This window comes from Vulpes lagopus, chromosome 8, assembly GCF_018345385.1.
Source record: "Vulpes lagopus strain Blue_001 chromosome 8, ASM1834538v1, whole genome shotgun sequence".
Lineage (NCBI taxonomy): Eukaryota > Metazoa > Chordata > Mammalia > Carnivora > Canidae > Vulpes > Vulpes lagopus.
This window is the reverse complement of record NC_054831.1, coordinates 17,346,470-17,366,519: the sequence shown is the minus strand read 5'-3', so window position 1 is coordinate 17,366,519 and position 20,050 is coordinate 17,346,470. Positions and strand designations below refer to the sequence as shown.

The 20,050-nt window shown below is 42.4% G+C and overlaps 1 protein-coding gene across 3 annotated transcripts in view; it reads left to right on the top strand.

Moving 5' to 3' along the window:
* Positions 1 to 6,918: 6,918 nt before the first annotated feature.
* The window catches only part of ENTPD4 (ectonucleoside triphosphate diphosphohydrolase 4), a 35,899-nt gene continuing 22,767 nt past the window's right edge, over positions 6,919 to 20,050 (top strand). For all 3 annotated transcript variants that reach the window (XM_041766757.1, XM_041766755.1, XM_041766756.1), the window contains exons 1-4: positions 6,919 to 7,089; positions 15,937 to 16,035; positions 17,246 to 17,443; positions 17,950 to 18,155. In XM_041766757.1, the coding sequence (XP_041622691.1) occupies positions 16,028 to 16,035; positions 17,246 to 17,443; positions 17,950 to 18,155 (412 nt within the window). In that variant the 5' untranslated portion in view covers positions 6,919 to 7,089; positions 15,937 to 16,027. The remainder of the gene's footprint in view (positions 7,090 to 15,936; positions 16,036 to 17,245; positions 17,444 to 17,949; positions 18,156 to 20,050) is intronic.

Here is a 20,050-nt window from a genome sequence, read left to right as displayed (position 1 = left end):
AGGAGGTCAGGGACATTCTCTGGGTCCTCGGTTCCTTCCTGTCCACTCCTCTCCCTGCCCCAAGCCTAGAGGTAGTAAAAGCTTTGCTGCATTTGCTTCTTCTGGACGGTTTTGTGAAGTCGCTCTCTTTTTAAATCTCTTTTAGATTGTTAAGCATGTTCTATTAGGTAAGAATTCTCTTTAAAAAAAAATATTTTATTTATTTATTCATGAGAGACACACAGAGAGAGGCAGAGACACAGGCAGAGGGAGAAGCAGGCTCCAAACAGGGACTCCAGGATCATGCCGTGAGCTGAAGGCAGATCCTCAACCGCTGAGCCCATCCAGGCGTCCCTAGGTAACAATTCTTGATATTAAAATTTTCCTTTGAAATAACATATATGGTTTCTGCCTTCTGACTGATATGGGGAGACAAACCATAAACTAACAAAATAAGAAAATATATGGTATTTCAGATGGTGCTACAGGTTACAGAGAAAGAGGAAAACAGAGATAGGCATAGAGAGTGTGGGATTGAAGGATGGCAGCTTGCAATTTTACATGGACAGTGGAGAAGATGTCAGAGAGAAAGACACCATACTGAGACTACACAACGGACTCTTCAGCCCCAATTCCAGATGAAATGTTGAGACAATGTAAATATTGGGCTCAGCTTGCATCATTCACGTGGAAAATTCTCTATCCGAATCCAAAAACTCAAAGGAATTATCTTCTAGGGTTTTAAGGCAAGTAGGATGAGAATATCTTGAGGAAAGATAAGCTGATCTCCAGAGAGCCCACTGCTTTCTCTCCGTCTTCCTTCCCTTCATTTCTGGAACTTTGAAGGGTGGTAAGCAAGGAAATGACAAGTTTTTCCAAGCTCTGTCTATAAGGAAGATAATATTCATTCATTCTTCCATTAATTCATTCATTCATTCATTCATTCATCACTTAGTAAACATATTTTGAGCACCTCCTATCTGCCTAGCACTGTCCTAAACACTCGAGGGTGTGAAGTAGAAGATGTGGTACCTATCTGTCTTCAGAGGGGTTACAGTCTAGTGGGAGGCAACATGGGAACTAAGACAATTGTGCAAATAAGTATGATTCAAAGCTAAGAAAGATAATGAGCAAGCTGGATAACAAAATATGAATTCTAAAGATTCTAACAGATGGAAATGTTGGCTTGACTTGAACAAGAGGAAATATCCAATTCAGTTCAAGTAGGCATTATTGGGCAACAACTCTAAAAAATAATGCATGGGTCTGAAACAGGGATGAATTTGGAGATCAGGCCAAAGTAGGATCATTGCAGCAGGAGATGGGTAAAAGCTATTTCTGCTGTGGAAGGCAAGGGATCCAGAGCCTTAGTTCTGCAGGGCATGAGAGGAATGCATCATGGACACACAAAATCTATTTGTTGACTTGAATTCATATTTGCTCCAGGCTAGGAATACACAGAGGAATAAGATGGTAGCGAAGACCAACAGCAGTTATACCAAATGAAGGTGCTGAGCAATAAAGGAGAGAGACTTTCTTGCCTGGGAGGTTAAGAATATCACAGCTGCAGAGAGGCAAGCTGATGGATGGATGAATAGATTTTTTTTTTCTAGGCAGTCAAGAAAGAGGAAATTATTCCATTCACAGGAAATATGTGTAAAGACACAGAGGTGTGGAAATAAGGGGACACTCTGGAAGTGAGCGAGCAGTTAAGCATGCTAGAACCAGGGGATATGTAGAGATGTGTTAGGACTTGGGGCTTAAAAGTTGGAGGGCACTCAGTCATGACCTTGGGGTGTTATGCTCAGGAGGTAGGCATGAGGCCAACCTGCCAATAACATCTAATCACCCACCAATTCCTAGAGCTGACTTGCTACGAATTCTAACTCTAACCTCGAGGTGATAAGGAATGAATGAAGGATGCTGACGGAAGTGGTATATTAGCTGGAGTGAGGAAGGAACACAGAAGTGGTGAGATTCAAGGGACCCAGTAAATAACCCACTACTTCCCACCGAAGTCTGAATGGTTTGCAAAATGGAACAAAAACCATATGAAGACCAAAATATCACCCTTTCTGCAGATGAAGTCAATATGGAAGAATGATCAGAGTAGGATGATGCAGGTACATCACAGTGGTCAGGGAACGAAATTACTCTGCTTAATCAGCCCAGGATCAGGTGTTCTGACCCAAATGGACCACATGTGAGACAGGTATATTCTTTCACAAATTTGGACTCCTTTTACCAAAAACAGAATGATGGGTCCTGAGCAGCAACCATGTCCACTCCCTACGTGTGTGTGTGTGTGTGTGTGTGTGTGTGCACATGTGTAATGACTCATATCCCACACGATCCCTTTACCTATAGTCTATCATGCTGCTATGATGAGAAAAAGTTGAAGGAAACTCCGAATTCCGATGTTGCTTTAAGCAAGCCACTTGCTCTTTCTGGATCTAAAATGCTTTCTCCCCATAACCAAATACCATAAAATAAGAATCCTCTTGGCCCATTCCCTGCTTTAGGAATGTTGAGCTTATAAATGAGGTCATGTCTGCCAAGTGCTATGATCTCCTTGAAGACAAATTCTGCACAAGTATGTAGGATTATTAGCCAAGTTGCTCAAAAACTAGTCTGTGCATGAATGCATTAGAAGGCAAACAGGACCAGGGGCGAATAATAGGACTCACCATTTCCAAGGGCCACTTCATTCTTTTGTTTCCGTGACATGCAACACCTCCCAGTTACCTCTTCTGAACATCCATACTGCCAGGGGGGGACAGTTTTAGCCAACTTAGGCTCCCTGGAATGATGGGTTAAAACATTTTTAGAGCAAAGCCAGCAGGATGCCAAGCAACTGCCACATTAGAGGAGTTTTTTTCAGGAAGATAATTTTAAAGAAATCCTGTGTGGGTTTCAAATACTGATAGTTAAATACAAAACCATTCATCAAGGTTCTTACATGCATAAATTGAAAGCAATCCAGAGTTCAGTGAAAAAGGGAAAGGGCTCTTTTATGTTTGATTTCATACGGAGGAGGAGGGGAGGAGGAGGAGGAGAACTTTCTTTCTGGTCTTTTCTTTTGCCGCTTAGAAATTATGGATTTGAGGAGCGTCTGGATGGCTCAGTTGGTTAAGCATCTGCCTTCAGCTCAAGTCATGATCCCAGAGGCCTGGAATGGAGTCCCTAATCAGGCTCCCTGCTCAGCAGAGTGTCTGCTTCTCCCTTTCTTTCTCTTTCTGCTTCTCTCCCTGCTTGTGTTCACATGCTCTCTCTCTCTCTCAAATAAATTAATAAAATCTTTTAAAAAAAGAAATTATGGATTTGAGATCTGAAAAGGGCCTTAGAAGTCAGCCTAGCCACCTCCCCCTTCCCTTTTTCAAATAACATATTGGTGATGAGGATCAGTGAGGTAAACTAAATTTTCTGAGCTTACACAGTCCATTGGCGACATAGTGGGGACTAGGGCTCAGGTGTCCACCTCCTGGTTTGGTATTCTTCATATTCAATTATCCTGTCTCCCAGTCTTAGGAGCTTGTGCAAGTCACTTTGCCTCTGAGAGCCCAGCTGTCTCATCTATAAAATGTAACTAGACCCTAAACTAACCAAAGAAATAGGCAACTGGAAAATAAGACCTCTTGATGGACCTTCTAGTTTTCAGTCAACCAGTCCACAAATAAAGACCTAACAGTAAGTAATGGAAGACCAGTCAAAACTAATTTAAACAAATAAAAGTTTTATTTTCCTCTCTGTAATGAGGAAGTCAGGAGGTGAACCCAATAGCTGAGTTTAGTTTCATGATGCCATGACGGACCCAGCAACCCTTCCTTTCTACATCCTCATACTTAGTATTGCCATCTTATTCTCATTACTGTTGCCTCGTGGTTGCAAGATGGCTTCTGCAGTCCAGATGTCACATTCTCTCCCAAACTTTCATTTAATACTTTAAAAATACTAAATAGGGGGGATCCCTGGGTGGCGCAGTGGTTTGGCGCTTGCCTTTGGCCCAGGGCGTGATCCTGGAGACCCGGGATCGAATCCCATGTCGGGCTCCCGGTGCATGGAGCCTGCTTCTCCCTCTGCCTATGTCTCTGCCTCTCTCTCTCTCTCTCTGTGACTATCATAAATAAATAAAAATTAAAAAAAAATACTAAATAGGTAACAAGGTTCTTCACTCTTACAGTCATGTTAGCTATAGTTCTGTAGATCTTCCTATCAAACTGAGGAAGACCATTCTCTTCACGGTTGATGAGAGCTTTTCGGTTTAAGTCATGAATGAGTGTTGAGTTTTGTCAAATGTTTTTTTTCTACGTGGATTGAGATAGTGTGAATCATACGAATTGTCTCCTGTACACCATTTATGTAATGAATAACATCAACTGATTTTTAAAAGGCTGAACCAGCCTTGCATTTTTTTAAAAGATTTTATTTATTTATTCATGAGAGACACAGAGAGAGACAGACAGACACAGGCAGAGGGAGAAGCAGGCTCCATGCAGGGAACCGGACGTGGGACTCGATCCCAGGTCCCCAGGATCACACCCTGGGCCAAAGGCGGCACCAAACCACTAAGCCACCCGGGACGCCCCAGCCTTGCATTTCTTGAAGCAATTCCACTTGGTTAAGCTGTCATACTTTTTCTAGATATTGCTGGATTTGATTTGCCAATATTTTGTTAGAATTTTTGCACCTGTACTCATAAAAGAAATTGATGTGTAATTTTCTTTCCTTTCTGTTTCTTGTCATCAGGATCGTTTTGACCTTATATTGTGAGTTAGGAAGTGTTCCCTCCTCCTCAATTTCTCTGAATTTATATAAGATTTATATAAGATTGGTAATTTATATAAGATTTCTTAAAAGCTTGATAAAATCTGCTTTTTTTCCCTAACTTTTTTTTAAAGCTTTTATTTATTTATTCATGACAGCAGAGAGAGAGACAGAGAGAGACAGAGAGAGACAGAGACACAGGTAGAGAGAGAAGCAGGCTCCATGCAGGGAGCCTGACGTGGGACTCGATCCCAGGTTTCCAGGATCACACCCCGGGTGGAAGGTGATGCTAAACCACTGGGCCACTGGGGCTCCCCTAACTTTTTTTAAAAATTTATTTATTACTTATTTTAGGCAGAGAACACACATGAGCTAGAGAGGAGCAGAGTGGGGCGGGGGGAGAATCTCTAGCAGACTCCCTGCTGAGTATGGAGCCTAGTGACAGGGCCTGATACCACAACCCTGAGATCATGACCTGAGCCAAAACCAAGAGTTGGACGCTTAACTGACTGAGCCACCCAGGCACCCCTCTTATACTAACTTCTTAAGGTAGAAACTTAATTGATTTCAAATATTTTTTCATTATAACATCTTCTTTATCCATTCACTTGGCTATTTCCATATTTTGGCAATAGTAGACATTGTTGCTATAAACATTGGGTGTGTGTATCCCTTAAAATTAGTATTTTTTTATTCTTTGGGTAAATACCTAGTAGTGTGATTGCTGGATCAGGGTAGGGTAGCTCTATTTTTAACTTTTTGAGAAACCTCCGTACTGTTTTCCAGAGTGGGTATACTACTTTGCATTCCTACCAACAGTGCAAGAGGGTTCCACTTTTCTTACATCCTTGCCATCACTTGTTGTTTCCTGTATTATTAATTTTAGCCATTCTGACAAGTGTGAGGTGGTGCTTATCATAGTTTTGATTTGTATTTCCCTGATGATGAGTGATGGTGAGCATCTTTTGATGTGTCTGTTAGCCATCTGGATGTCTTCTTTGGAAAAAATGACTATCTGTTTCTTCTCCCTTTTTTAATTGGCTTATTCACTTTTTTGGGTGTTGATTTTTATAAGTTCTTCATATACTTTAGATACTAACCCTTTATCAGATATGTCATTTGCAAATATCTTCTCCCATTCCATAGGTTGCCTTTTAATTCAGTCGATTATTTCCTTCGCTGTGAGAAGATTTTTATCTTGATGAAGTCCAAATAGTTTATTTTTGCTTTTGCTTCCCTTGCCTCAGGAGACATACCTAGTAGTAGGTTGCTATGGCGGATGTCAAGGAGGTTACTGCCTGTGTTCTCTTCTGGAATTTTAATGGTTGAATCATTAGATTGTACACCTGAAACTAATATTACCTTGTTTGTTAACTAGAATTTAAATTAAAACGTAAGGGGAACCCTGGGTGGCTCAGCGATTTGGCGCCTGCCTTTGGCCTAGGGCGTGATCCTGGAGTCCCGGGACCGAGTCCCACGTCAGGCTCCCTGCATGGAGCCTGCTTCTCCCTCTGCCTCTCTCTCTGCGTCTATCATGAATAAATAAAGTCATTTAAAAAAATTAATTAAAACTTAAAAAAAAAGTAAAGTTGTAAATATGTCGAGTTGAGTAAAAGTGCCTGGTTCTTCTTAGATTTTCTTTAAAAAAAAAAAAAAAGATTTTCTTTTTTTTTAAGATTTTATTTACTTATGAGAGACAGAAGCACAGGCAGAGGGAGAAGCAGAGGGATAAGCAGGCTCCATGCAGGGAGCCTGATGTGGGACTCGATTCCGGGTCTCCAGGATCACGCCCTGGGCTGAAGGCAGGCTCGAAACCACTGAGCCACCCAGGGATCCCCTCTTCTTAGATTTTCAAGTGCTATTTTCCATAATCCTTGGGAGCACAAAGGAAAGATAATCGAGGTGTGGTAAGCACACTGTGGCTGGCTGACTACCAGACCAGCTACCACGGGCGGTAACCAAGCTGCACTATCCCTTACTCCTGCGACACCACTGTCACTTTTGGCAAGGACTGTTCCCAGGATCACCGGCACAGCGCTGCGCTGCAAGCCAGTCATCCCGGCGCAGGCCCCGCCCCCGGCGCAGGCCCCGCCCCCGGCGCAGGCCCCGTCCCCGGCGCAGGCCCCGCCCCCGGCGCAGGCCCCGCCCCCGGCGTGCGCGCTCCCGGCGCGGGTGGTGACGCGCAAGGGCCGGCGCCAGGTGGCCGTTCGGCTCCCGGAAAGGACCGGCGCCTCCAGGAAGCCGGGTCCGTGTTGCAGCCGCCGCGCCGCGGTGTCCGTGATGCCCTCCACTCGCAGCTTCCCGTTGCCGGGAGTCCCGGCCGCCGAATCGGGCGCTGCCGAGCAGGTGAGGCGGCCTTACCGGCGCGGATGAGGAGAGGGCGGGGAGGCTGCTGGCCGGGCTGGGACGGTCGGAGTGTGGGGCCGGCGTGGCGGCGAGGGCCGCGGACGAGCCCCCCGGCCCCTACTGGCGGTCTTGATGCGTACGCGCAGCCCCCGCCGCCCGGGCCGCGCGGCCACATCCGGGCGCCCCGGAGGTCAGCCCCCGTGACCCCGGGCGGCAGGTGCTCTCCCCCCGCCCCCGGCCGGAGAAACTGGCGTGGTGCTGTGGCGCCTCCTCCGGTGACCGGCAGCTGGATTTTCCCTCGCTCCCTCGCGGCGTGGGCGGATCTGGCCCCACCGGGAGGGACCTGGCCGGGGAGAGGGGATGCTGGACCGACTGGTTCTTGCCTGCCGCCCCGTCCGAACACTGGTGCTTTCAGCCTCGGTCTTGCTGTGCTCTGCTTTTACCAAGTTTCATGCTTTAGATTGCTCCTTGGACAAATGGAACTAATTGGGCAATACAGTGATAGAGCAGCGTTTCTCAAACTCGAGTGATGCGTGGACACCTTTTAAGGGGACCGGTCTCATTCTCTCGAATATACCCCAGAACTCGCAGGGGTCCTCGGACCCCATTTAGATGAACGCTGGGGCAGGGCATTTTCAGAGAGCATTTATCAGGAAAGGAAAGAGATGCTTTACAGATCTGGGACTTCGATGCTAGAAGATAAACTAGAAATTATTATTATTTTTTTTGTAAACTAGAAATTATTAAAGAATTCTAAATTAGAGACCCAGATCGCTAATTTAATTTCACATGTCTGCCTTTACCGTGTCTCGATTTGCATAATGAAAATTTCCCAGCCTCGGAGGTTTAAAAGAATCATATCTTTGTGTTTTCTTGTGTTTGCTGTTACCTAGTGTTTGTATTAAGTTTATTCAGTTTGACACATAGCAGAATTTTAGAATGGGGTGCTAATTTGCATTAGTAGTTTAATGATTTCTTTGTGTTTAACCTTAACATTGATTTATCACTTTTGTTTGTTGCATATTGTATCTACGGTTTACATTCTTCCAGGTGTAATAGGAAGGCTTGATCTCAACTCCTGTGTCTATAGTCTAGAAAGAAGAAAAAAAAAAGTAAAGTTGATCTAAGGATTTATATGTATATATATTTTTAAAGATTTTATTTATTTATTCTTGAGAGACACAGAGAGAGAGAGAGGCAGAGACACAGGCAGAGGGAGAAGCAGGCTCCATGCAGGGAGCCTGACGTGGTACTTGATCCTTAGACTCCAGGATCAGGCCCCGGGCTGAAGGCGGCGCTGAACCGCTGAGCCACCCAGACTGCCCAGGATTTATATTCTATACATATTTATTCAGCATGTTTATTTAAAATAAACTGCAGTTGGAGTGCCTGCCTGCCCCAGTCACTAAAGCATGCAGCTCTTGATCTCAGGGTCATCAGTTCAAGCCCCATTTTGGGCATGAAGCCTACTTTAAAAAAGGAAAACATTAAATAAAATAAACTACACTTGAGTAAAGAGAAGATTCAGAATGTGGGAAAACAATAGAAAGTAAAACAGGTTAAATCTTGTCAAAGAAAAATATTGGACCAGGGCTTTGAAAGAAGTGTAATATCAAGAGTAGGACATACTAGGAGAAGTGATATTAGTAAAGGCCAGAGGCAAGAATGAGAAGAGTGTATGTGGGCAACAAGGGACCCACCTCACTAGAGCAGAGAGATGTTATTTGGGGCTGAGGAGAGAAAAAGTTGATAAAATTAGATGGTACCAGTTGATGAATGTTAAGGTTTCAGATGCTACACAGGAAGTTGGTGTTGAGTCATAGTCTCCAGAAGTTTCTTGAGCTGATCATATTTTGAAGGTAGCATTTTACACAGGTATTTCTGAAGTGTGGTGTTGAGGGTAAAGGTCGAAGGTAGGTGATCTACCTAGAATCTGTCCTGAAGTAGTGATGTCTGCTTGTGGTGATTTTAGATGTGTGAACTAACTGTGATGTTTGAAAAAGATTTGTCAGGCCCCAAATGAATGATAAAATATCATTGCAAATAAACAGGATTGAAGGTTAAGAACCAGGTGACCCCAGTCAATAGTGATACCTCTCTTAGGCCTGGAGAATTTGGAAGGTGGTCATAGTTTCTGCCAAAAGATTGTGACCCCAGACTTGGATTAAACACGTTGCAGTAACAGGGTGTCAGTAAGCTCAAGATGTGGAATTGGAACCTGAGGAAAGTCAGAGTTGCAGATTTCAGAAACTGCAGAAGGGATGCAGGACAAGTGTGACCAGAAAAAGGTCATTTAAAATAAGGACCAGGGAAGCCCCGGTAGCTCAGCGGTTTAGTGCCGCCTTTGCCCAGGGCCTGATCCTGGGGTCCCAGGATCGAGTCTCACGTCGGGCTCCCTGCATGGAGCCTGATTCTCCCTCTGCCTGTGTCTCTACCTCTCTCTCTCCCTCTCTCTCTCTCTTTCTCAAGAATAAATAAAATAAAATCTTTAATAAAATAAAATAAGATCCAGAATTTTGCAAATGAATAAAGGTAGGAGGAACTTTGAATAGGACTCGTTATTCAGAAATAAAAATTTTTAAAATAAATATTGGAGAAAATTGGCCAGCCCCAGATGGCTTAGTGGTTTAGCGCCACTGTTGGCCCGGGGTGTGATCCTGGAGACCAGGGATCGAGTCCCGCGTTGAGCTCCCTGCATGGAGCCTGCTCCTCATCCTGCCTGTATCTCTGCCTCTCTTTCTCTCTGTGTCTCTCATGAATGAATGAATGAATGAATGAATGAATAAATAAATAAATAAATAAATAAACAAACAAACAAATAAATAAATAAATAAATAAAATATTTAAAATGAAAAAATAAAAAAAATACTGGATAAAATGTAGATCATAAGTGCAACTAAGAGCATTCTTCTTGAAACAAAGAATAAATTGTTATTTTAATGTCTTTCCCCACAACTGAGTGAAGCGTAGCATCCTGCTCTTTGCTTTGGCTTCTCACTCTCCCAAGACAGGTGTTTCTTTTTCTTTTTTAAGATGTATATATTTATTTGAGAGAGAGAGCACACATGCACAGAAGGAGGAGGGGCAGAGTGAGAGAATCTCCAGCAGACTCTCTGCCAAGCTCGGAGCCCACTGCAGGGCTCCGCCCCACTACCCATGAGATCATGACCTGAGCCAAAACCAAGAGTCGGATACTCAACCTACCAGGCGCACCAATAGTTGTTTCTTACAAAGTTCTGCCTAAGTGTTTGTGGACCTCTTTGATTATTCAAGGTCCTCTTGTAATCTTGATATTTAGATCATTCTTTTCTTCATGTCATCTTACCTTTTCTTACTCAGAGGTCTATCTAGCTGTTCCAGAGTCTCATTTGTCTGATTTTGTTTGCTTGTGATTTGAGAATTTGCTAATAATGTCTGTCTCGTTGTGTGCTGCATTTTTCACCAGAAGAGCCATTTCACTTTGCAGTTGATTGAAGTTGTTTTTACATACAACAGTTAGGACCAACAGTGAGAAGCTGCCAAAGACATTGAACCATGACCACTAGAGACCACTAGCTTCTCTCCACAGAGAATATTCAGCTAAGGAGGGCCCCCCACTAGCTGAAACCTTGAGTTAATACATCTCTCTGGTGGTAGGTCTAACACAAGTTAGGCCTTTTAAAAACATGGCAGTTTTATGTAACATTAGAGTTTGCCTTCATAAACCCTGGTGCCAAAATTCTTAGCCACAAATACAATTGGAGTTTACATTTTGAGATCAAATTACCATATTGCTGACTCTGGGTAATATTCAGCCATACTTTTCTCCTAAAAAAAAGTAATTGCTTCAGCAGTTTATAAGCTGTCCTATTTTCCTCTGTATTTAACCACAAATGTTGTCATTTAGAAAAATATCTATTTATCCTTTTTGTCAAAATCCTCGCATATCTCAAAAAAAAAGTTCTGAGACAAACATCAGATTAAATAACGTTTACCGAGTTTGCTACGATTGTTCTAAACAGAGCAACTTCCTTGAAAAATGTTCTCTTTTCCCTTCTTCCATTGAAAGTGTACCTCTCACCTCCAAGAATCTTCCTGTTCCCTAGCCTCGTTGTGCTCTTCTCCAAACTGTTACAGCAAGAGTCTGGATAATTTAACATTGCCTTCTGTTGTTCTCTTATTTTCTGGGTATTGGAATTTTTTCTGTAACCAGTCTGGAAACTCCTTGAAATCTGGAGCCACATTTGTTACTCCTCTGTGCCCTTCATATAGCCTCCAGGCACCCACCATTGGAGATCTTTCTTCCCCCAGGACCTTGACTTTAAGCTGTTAACTAGAACATTCTTTTCTTTTGTTCTTAGTTCAGCTATAACATAATTATTGATTTTTTAAAATGTTCAGAGTCAAATTCCTATGTCACAGTTTTTAAATAGGCTTTCTTGAGGTATCCAGAAGAGGATTTGATGCTAGAAACTGGAGATTCATCAGTTGAATCTTGTTAAAAATAGTTGTGTCTCTTCTGCTGATAAAATTAATATATGCCCTTTAAGAAAGGCAAACCTAAGGAAGAAAATAGATGATCCGTTAATCCACTACTTAGCAATAACCAACCACTGTTGAGATTTTGGTTTCTGTCCTTCCATTTCCCCACTCTATATGTGGTATGTTTTTTTCACTTACTATATCATGGATATCTTTCCATGTCAATAAATACAGATCTGCATCATCACTTTTAATAGTCACATCATGTTCCACCGCTGCAGAAATAGACCATGTGTAATCTATCCCAACCCCTATAATGTACATTGGTAGCCATGTTATGCTGTTATACCCAATACTATCATGAATTTCTTTACACATATTTTAGCGAATTTACCCTATTATTCCCTAAGATTGAATTTCTGTGTGATAGAGCACAGAGTAAGCATGTTTAGTATTTTCATATATGTTATCCATATGCCCCCAGAGGTTAATACCTATTAAGATTCTCTGCAACAGTACTCCCCTTTGTTAGCTAAGTATTGTCAGACTTTAATCTCCACCAGTCTGAGAGTGGTGAAGTCTTATTTTTCTTTATGTTTCTTTAAACATAAAGAAATGAAGTATATCAAGATAACTACTTGATAAAAACATCTGAAAATTCTTTTAAACATCTCAGTAATTGACATCTTTTTCTTTTTTGTGTAAATTTTTAAATTACGGTATCATTTGTCCCAAGTTCTTGGTACATGGTACAATAAGGATACCATTTTGAAACCTGAACTAATTAAAGTGATTTTCCCTCTTTGTCAGGTAGGCATTTTTAATACTTTTTACTGTAAGTGTGTGAGTGTGTGTGTGCGTGTGTGTTTTATCCCCTGTACTGCATTATAACTGATTTCAGGGGACGCCTGCCTTCAGCCCAGGGCGTGATCCTGGAGTCCCAGGATCAAGTCCTGCATTGGGCTCCCTGCAGGGAGCCTGCTTCTCCTTCTGCCTGTGTCTCTGCCTCTCTCTCTTTCTGTGTCTCTCATGAATAAATAAAATCTTAAAAAAAGAGAGAGAGAGAGAGAGACAGAACTTATTTCAGAGCTGGATCCATACCTGATTCATCTTTATATCTCCTATTCCCAGCCATCCATGAAGCAGACAGTGCTTGCTCATCACTCCTGTGACAGGCACTGGTCACTGGGGAAACAGAAGCCTAAGAGGCTGCCTCTGCCAATGAGAGGCTTGCCATGTAATAAGTCAACTACCAGTATAATCCTGTAGCCAACTACTGTGATGAGCAAACACTCTGGGGACATGAGGACTAGGGATGCTTTCACAGAAGAATTGCGCCTGACTTGTGTCACAGGGAATACATAGGAATACACCAACAGATGGACCTGAAAGAGAGGCATTCTAAAAAGGCAGAGGAATGTGCGGCATTTCAGTGACTCGCTGCTTGTATTTAGTATGGCTAAAGCATAGGGTACATATCTGTCTAGTCTGTCGGGATAGGACTAGAAAGACCGGGACAGGATCAGTGTTGTCTAATGCAGAAGCTCCAGGTGGCTGTTGAGTACTTGAAATGTGGCTAGTGCAACTGCGGAACTGCATTTTTCTTTTTAATTGCTTTAAATAGCCACATATGCAATGGCTACCCTATTGAACAGCACAAGACTAAAAGACCATGAGAGCCCTCCTTTATTACCCTGAGGAGTTAGGACTTCTTCCTGAGTGGGAGAGAAAAGTTGGGAGGTGGAAAAAAATGGGGTGCTTGGGTGGCTCAGTCTGTTAAGTATCCGACTTGATTTCAGCTCAGGTCATCATCTCAGGGTCATGGGATCAAGCCTCACATTGGGCTCTGTGCTGAGAGTAGAGTCAGCTTGTCCCTTTCCCTCTGCTCCTACCCTACCCCTGTTTGAGCTTGAGCTCTCTCTCTCAAATAAAGAAATAAAATCTTGAAAGAAAGAAAGAAAGAAAGAAAGAAAGAAAGAAAGAAAGAAGAAAGAAAGAGAGAAAGAAAGAAAGAAGAAAGAAAAGAGAAAGAAAGAAAAGAAAAGAGAAAGAAAAGTTGGGAGGTGAGGAGGTGTCAGGATTCCCGGTTGTTTTGGAAAGATCACTCTAGTGTATAAATTCTTAACCTTTTTGGCTCCCAGTTGACTTTTTGCGAGACACTTTCCTAGGGGTTTTTTGGTACTGGGAATGCAGCAGTCAACCAAGCAGACAGAAATATGGCCCCTTGTGGAGCTTGACACATGAGCAAGAGAAATGCAAACATACACACACACACACATACACAGCATGTTAGAGGACAAGGATAATAGTATGGGTTTTCATGCTAGAATCTCCGCTTTTTTGTATATGATACTTTTTTGTTGGCTGCATGGCCTTAGGCAAGTTACTTAGGCTCTCTGCCTCATCTGTAAAACGCTATACAAATAGTGTCTACCCTAGGGTCATCAAGAGGAATAAATTAATATTTGTGAGTAACCAGGGCCTGGCACATAATAAGGTCTATATAACTATTTAATAAATAAGTAAAAGCTAAGGGAAAAAAAAATAAAGAAAAGAGATAGGTGGAGGGGACAGCTTGCAATGATAGATTGGGTGGCCAGGGAGGGCCTCCCTAGACAGTGACAGTGAATAAAAACCTGGAGGGGGGTAGTGAGAAAGTGAGTTGCACAGGTGATTTCTAAACAGAGGGAGTAGCACGTTCAGAGGCCCGGAATCCAGACAGCACCTGGCATGTTTGAAGATAGCCAGGGCGCCAGTATGGCTGGTATGGGGTGAAAAGGGAAAGTGGATGATGAGATCAGAACAGTGACAGGTGGTGAGGTCCTATGGGCCACAAGAGTCAGAGTAAAGCCTTTGGCAGTGGAAGCCACTGAAGGATTTCAAGTAGGAGAGCGACAGGATCACAGACCTGAGCAGGGACTGGGTGAGTGTCAACTTCAGGTGAAGAATCTGTGCCTGAAGGTATTAGATAAAGAATTGGAGAGCCACTGGGTTGATCCTGCAGGTAGGAGACTAACTTATTAGACTGCTATTCTGATAGGCTAGGCAAGAGTTGAGAAGAGGAAGAGATTTTAGATAAACAGGTTTAAAAAAATGGGAGGAGGAGTCTGTAACAAACTGACTGTGGAAAGTGAAGAAGAACAAGGGATCAGGCCTGGCTCCCTTGCTTCTGGTTTGAGCAGCTTGGTGGAATTGAGACTGAGACTGCAAAGCGAGACAGGATGAGGGAGAAGGGAGCAAAGACTGTGATATAAGCGTGTGGTTTTAGAAATGGTTTTCATGCAGTGCTCAGATGGAGGTATTGGTAGGTGCTTGAAGATCTCTGTATCTGTAGCTCAGAAGCCTGGAATGGGGAAAGAAGTTTTTCAGTGATCTGTTAATTGAAACCATCAGTGAGGTTGACCAGGAGCAGAGTCAGAGTTGGGAGAGAGCAGAGCCAAGCCAGGAAGAAGCTCAGGGCATGGGGGAGCAGACAGGCCTTTAGGAAGTAGATGTAGGGTGGAGGAAGGGAGTCCTGAGAAGGATCTGTTCAAAGGCCAGGAAGCCAGCAAAGGGAAACAGCTGTCTTGAGATGCCTGGAAGAGGTAAAGCAGCAATACCAAGGACGATGTCAGTCTTTGGATCCGGTAGATCAGAAGGCCCTGGCTTAAGCCCCAGTTGTCCCTTGTTTGCTTTGTGATTTGAGGCCTCGGGGCTGGAGGAGTGAGATGCAGTAGCTGTGAGAACACCAGAGCTGACTAGGAACATAGTAACTTGCATGGTACTTTGTGCATAAGAGAGGTCTAACAGACCTTTATCAGATGAGTCAGTATTTCAGATTGCTGTTGAGTGAATCATACCTCCTACCCCTGCCTACCTCCTACTTCTACCCCTAGTCTTCCTTAATTCAGTACCTCCTTGATGACCTGGTATTTTGGTACTGATGGCTTTTAGATAGCTACCACTAGCTAGCACTAGACTGTTAGGATCTCTTTTGATTTAGGCCTATATCCCTGACAATGTGAAATTGACTGAGAAGTGTGTTGCTCAAGATAAATCCTTATGACAGCTTCACTGCAAGGATCATGCACCAGATTTTGTGTGGTTGGATTTAAACACGTACTTGGGGGACACCTGGGTGGCTCAGCAGTTGAGCATCTGCCTTCGTTCGGCTCAGCATGATCCTTGGGTCCTGGGATTGAGTCCCACACTGGGCTTCCTGCATAGAACCTGCTTCTCCCTCTTCCTGTGTCTCTGCCTCTCTCTCTCTCTCTCTCTCTCTCTCATGAATAAATAAATAAATAAAATCTTTAAAAAACAACAACAACAACAGCATACTTTGTAAAAGAACATAGATGTCTTTTTGAATTGTGCCATCTTAGTGACTTTTCTCACTTTCTGGAACAGGAGGTCTGTAACTCCAGGAGGACCCCATTATGTCTGTAATGGTATATGAGGACTGACTCCTAGAACGTTGCCTGGTCTCTGACCCGTCAGCATGGGGAGGTGAGTGATGGTGTCTAATCACTGGCACTTGTAAAACCCAAGATTTTGGTGCCACAGAAACAGATATTGAAAGGAAAAAAAAAAATCTAGGTTCCAAGTGAAAAGGGTTCAAAGTTATGCTACACTTGTGTTTAATACCTTTGTTCTTCCAGGCCTCATTGGGGTGCCTGTTACAGAAAGTAGTTGTGCCAGATAGATTCTATGGGGCTTTTAAAGTAGTTTACTGTGAAGGGCACGTGTGTGGGAATCTGTGAGAGGCTGTACTAGCTGCAAGATAACTGTAAGCCTCAGAGGTGTGGGCAGGGGATGGCAGCCTCTGTGGAAGTGGCCCAAGAACCCACATGGAGACTAGAAACTACAAGTGAACGCCATTGGTTAGCAGGATATCTCCCCTTTCTGTGAGGTATTTTAGTCCAGGAAGCACCCTTTAAAGGGAAGAACGTAGAAATTAACCACAAAACTTTAACATCTACTCTAAAAGTAGCAAATTTTGTTTTTTTGTTTTTTTAAGCCCCACAGTAATCCGTTATTCCTGGCATAAACAGAAGAAAAGTGTTTATTTGTTAAAATGTCTCAGGAATAATCCCAAAAACACAGGACATGCAAAACTCACTTTGTGCCTTTATTCTGGGGATGTTATTAAAGATCCTGATTTTCTCCCATTTTCTCACTGAATCATCAGGGAGAAATTTGCCTTGAAATTCAATGTTGAAAAAAGTCTTACTCCTCCTGAGCTGTTTTTATGTTTCTAATCTAATGGACAAGGTTTTGGCCACTGGGCAACCTTTACAGGGCCTTTCTTATTACATGTATTTCCTTGTACTGAATTGTTTTTTTGGTTTCATCACCCTGAAACCTGAGTTCATTATAGATTTATAGATTTATTACATTGAATTTACTCGTCTCTGTCCTCTCTCTCTTTTTTTTTTTTTTTTTGAGCAAAGCAGGGTATGAATAATAATCTACATACTATTGTCAGGAAAGGTGGAAAAACATAGACATGTCATAACCATCAGGGTGTATTTCTCATTCATGTAGTCTTATACTGAGTAAAATAGCAAAATAGCAATAAGGAAGATGCTGGCATACAGATACCTCCCAGCAGGGGAATGAGTGGCCCCAGCCAGATGTCTTACTTTGAGATCAATTTAGGTGAGGAAAGTCCTCTTGGGAGCAGTTTGCTTTAAAATCTGTTTTATTGGAATTTTAGGATTGGCATCTCCTGTCTATTTCCTGCTTCCTGGCATTTTAGCATCTCTCCAGTGGGGTGTCCGCGAATTCTGAATACCAATTTACGCCAGATTATTGTTATTAGCATTCTGGCTGCTGCTGTTTCGCTTTTATACTTTTCTGTTGTTATAATCCGAAATAAGTATGGGCGGCTATCCAGAGACAAGAAGTTTCAAAGGTAAGAGAAAAAATCATTTGTAGATGGGGTGCCATGCCTTCAATTTTACAGCTTCAAGACTTTGGGGATTAGGTTGGAATTTGAGGAGCATGTAGCTGTAGGAATCTGTACTGACTACAGCGTGGCATGCGAAATTAAACTGTTTGAAACTGTTTAATCATTAGCCACCAAATCCACATTGTAAGAGTATTTAAACATAAGCTTCTCCTGTGATATCTGTTAAGCTGATTTTTCAGTGAATGTCAGTCATTTGGGAATAGTTTTGCTTCTCAGAACTTCTTTGAACTTCTTAAAAGGAATGATTATGTATCTCATTTGGATTATCTTTATCACTATCAATTGTTTTGTTTTCTTTTGACTCTTTAATCATTTGGCAGTTGTAAAAATGTGATAGTGGATCAGCTTAGAATTCACTGACTTGGTGGTTATTTATTGCTTTTGCTCTTTTAAGGTTTGGGCAATATTCTCTGTCTCAGATAAAGCATGTGTTCATTTTTCTAAACAAGGTACTTGGCACGAGTTACTGACATTGAAGCGACAGACACCAATAACCCCAATGTGAACTACGGTATCGTGGTGGACTGTGGTAGTAGTGGGTCTCGAATATTCGTCTATTGCTGGCCAAGGCACAACGGCAATCCTCATGATCTGTTGGATATCAGACAAATGAGGGATAAAAACCGAAAACCAGTGGTTATGAAAATAAAACCCGGTATGTAAAGGATAAATATCGATTGGTAACCAGGTTCTGTCCTTTATTCTCTGTCAGGTTTTCATGTCCTTCCCCTCCACTTTGCCCATAGCCATTGCCCTTGTCCAGAGCTCATGCCAGGACCTGATCATCGTTTCACTTTCTTCCCCCTCCTTTCTCCACCCCACACGAGGCGACTAACTCCTTGTAAAATAGCCAAAACCATGTCTGTCTTGTGTCCTGCAGCATTTATCACAGTGCCTTACTCATGTGTCTACTCAGGTGTTTGCTAGTTGACATTCATTATGGAGAGATTTTTTTTTCCTCCTATTTGGTAGTCGTTGATCTCTATCCCTAACAACAGGGTAATTCAGATAATTCTTAGATCTGGACTCTAAAACATTGTTATTAAAAAATAAGAAGAAAGGGATCCCTGGGTGGCGCAGCGGTTTGGCGCCTGCCTTTGGCCCAGGGCGCGATCCTGGAGACCCGGGATCGAATCCCACATCAGGCTCCCGGTGCATGGAGCCTGCTTCTCCCTCCGCCTGTGTCTCTGCCTCTCTTTCTCTCTCTGTGACTATCATAAATAAAAAATAAAATAAATAAATAAAAAATTTGAAAAATAAAATAAAATAAAATTGAAATTTAAAAAATAAATAAATAAATAAATAAATAAATAAATAAAAAATTAAAAAAAATAAAACATTGTTATTATCTTTTTTGCCGCATTTTTAAAAAGTGCTCCAATATGGGCAGCCCAGGTGGCTCAGTGGTTTAGCGCTACCTTCGGCCCAGGTTGTGATCCTGGAGACCCGGGATCAAGTTCCACGTTGGGCTCCCTGCATGGAGCCTGCTTCTCCCTCTACCTGTGTCTCTGCCTTTCTCTCTCTCTCTCTCTCTCTCTCTGTCTCTCATGAATAAATAAAATCTTTAAAAAAAATTTATTTTAAAGTGCTCCAGTATATTTCCTTTTTTAAAAAAGGGGATCCCTGGGTGGCCCAGCGGTTTGGAGCCTGCCTTTGGCCCAGGGCACGATCCTGGAGACCCGGGATCGAATCCCACATCGGGCTCCCGGTGCATGGAGCCTACTTCTCCCTCTGCCTATGTCTCTGCCTCTCTCTCTCTCTCTCTCTCTCTCTCTCTCTCTGTGACTATCATAAATAAATAAAAATTTAAAAAAATTAAAAATAAATTGTTATTTAAAAAAATTTTATTTATTTACTTGAGAGGGAGCATGTGTGTGAGTAGGGGGAGGGGCAGAGGGAGAGAGAATCTCGAGCAGACTCCATGCTGAGCACAGAGCCCAATGCAGGGCTCAATCTTATGACCTGAGCCCAAATCAAGAGTCATACACTTAACTGACTAATCTACCCAGGCATCTCCTCCCAATATATTTCTAATCATCTAGATTATTATTAAATAAGAATGACTGCAGAACTTAAAAGAGCTGATGTTATCATGTCAAGTTTTTAAAGATGTCACAGTTTCTAAAACAGTGTGTTGTGTAAAATTGGGATTGGCTTTCTCCATTAAACAATTTAAGTCAGTGGTTCTCAGCCTTTTTCTGTACATACATTATTTCCATTGGCATTGCCATTCTGTAAGAAGTATTAGAATCGGAAGGTGTCCAGGAGTACCTTGAATAGATATTTTATGTCTTGATAGTTAATAATCACTGATTTAAACAGTGGACCACCTGGGTGTCTGGCTGGCTCAGTTGGAAGAGCTTGTGACTCTTGATCTCAAGGTCATGAGTTCAAGCCCCATGTTGGGTGCAGAGATTACTAAAATAATAAACTTAAAAAAATAAATAAAACAGTGGACCACAGATCCTCATAGAGATTAAGCACTTTTATTTCATCTTGCTAGGGTGTTAAATGGTAAAATATTAAACCCAAACAACTCAAGGAATTTAT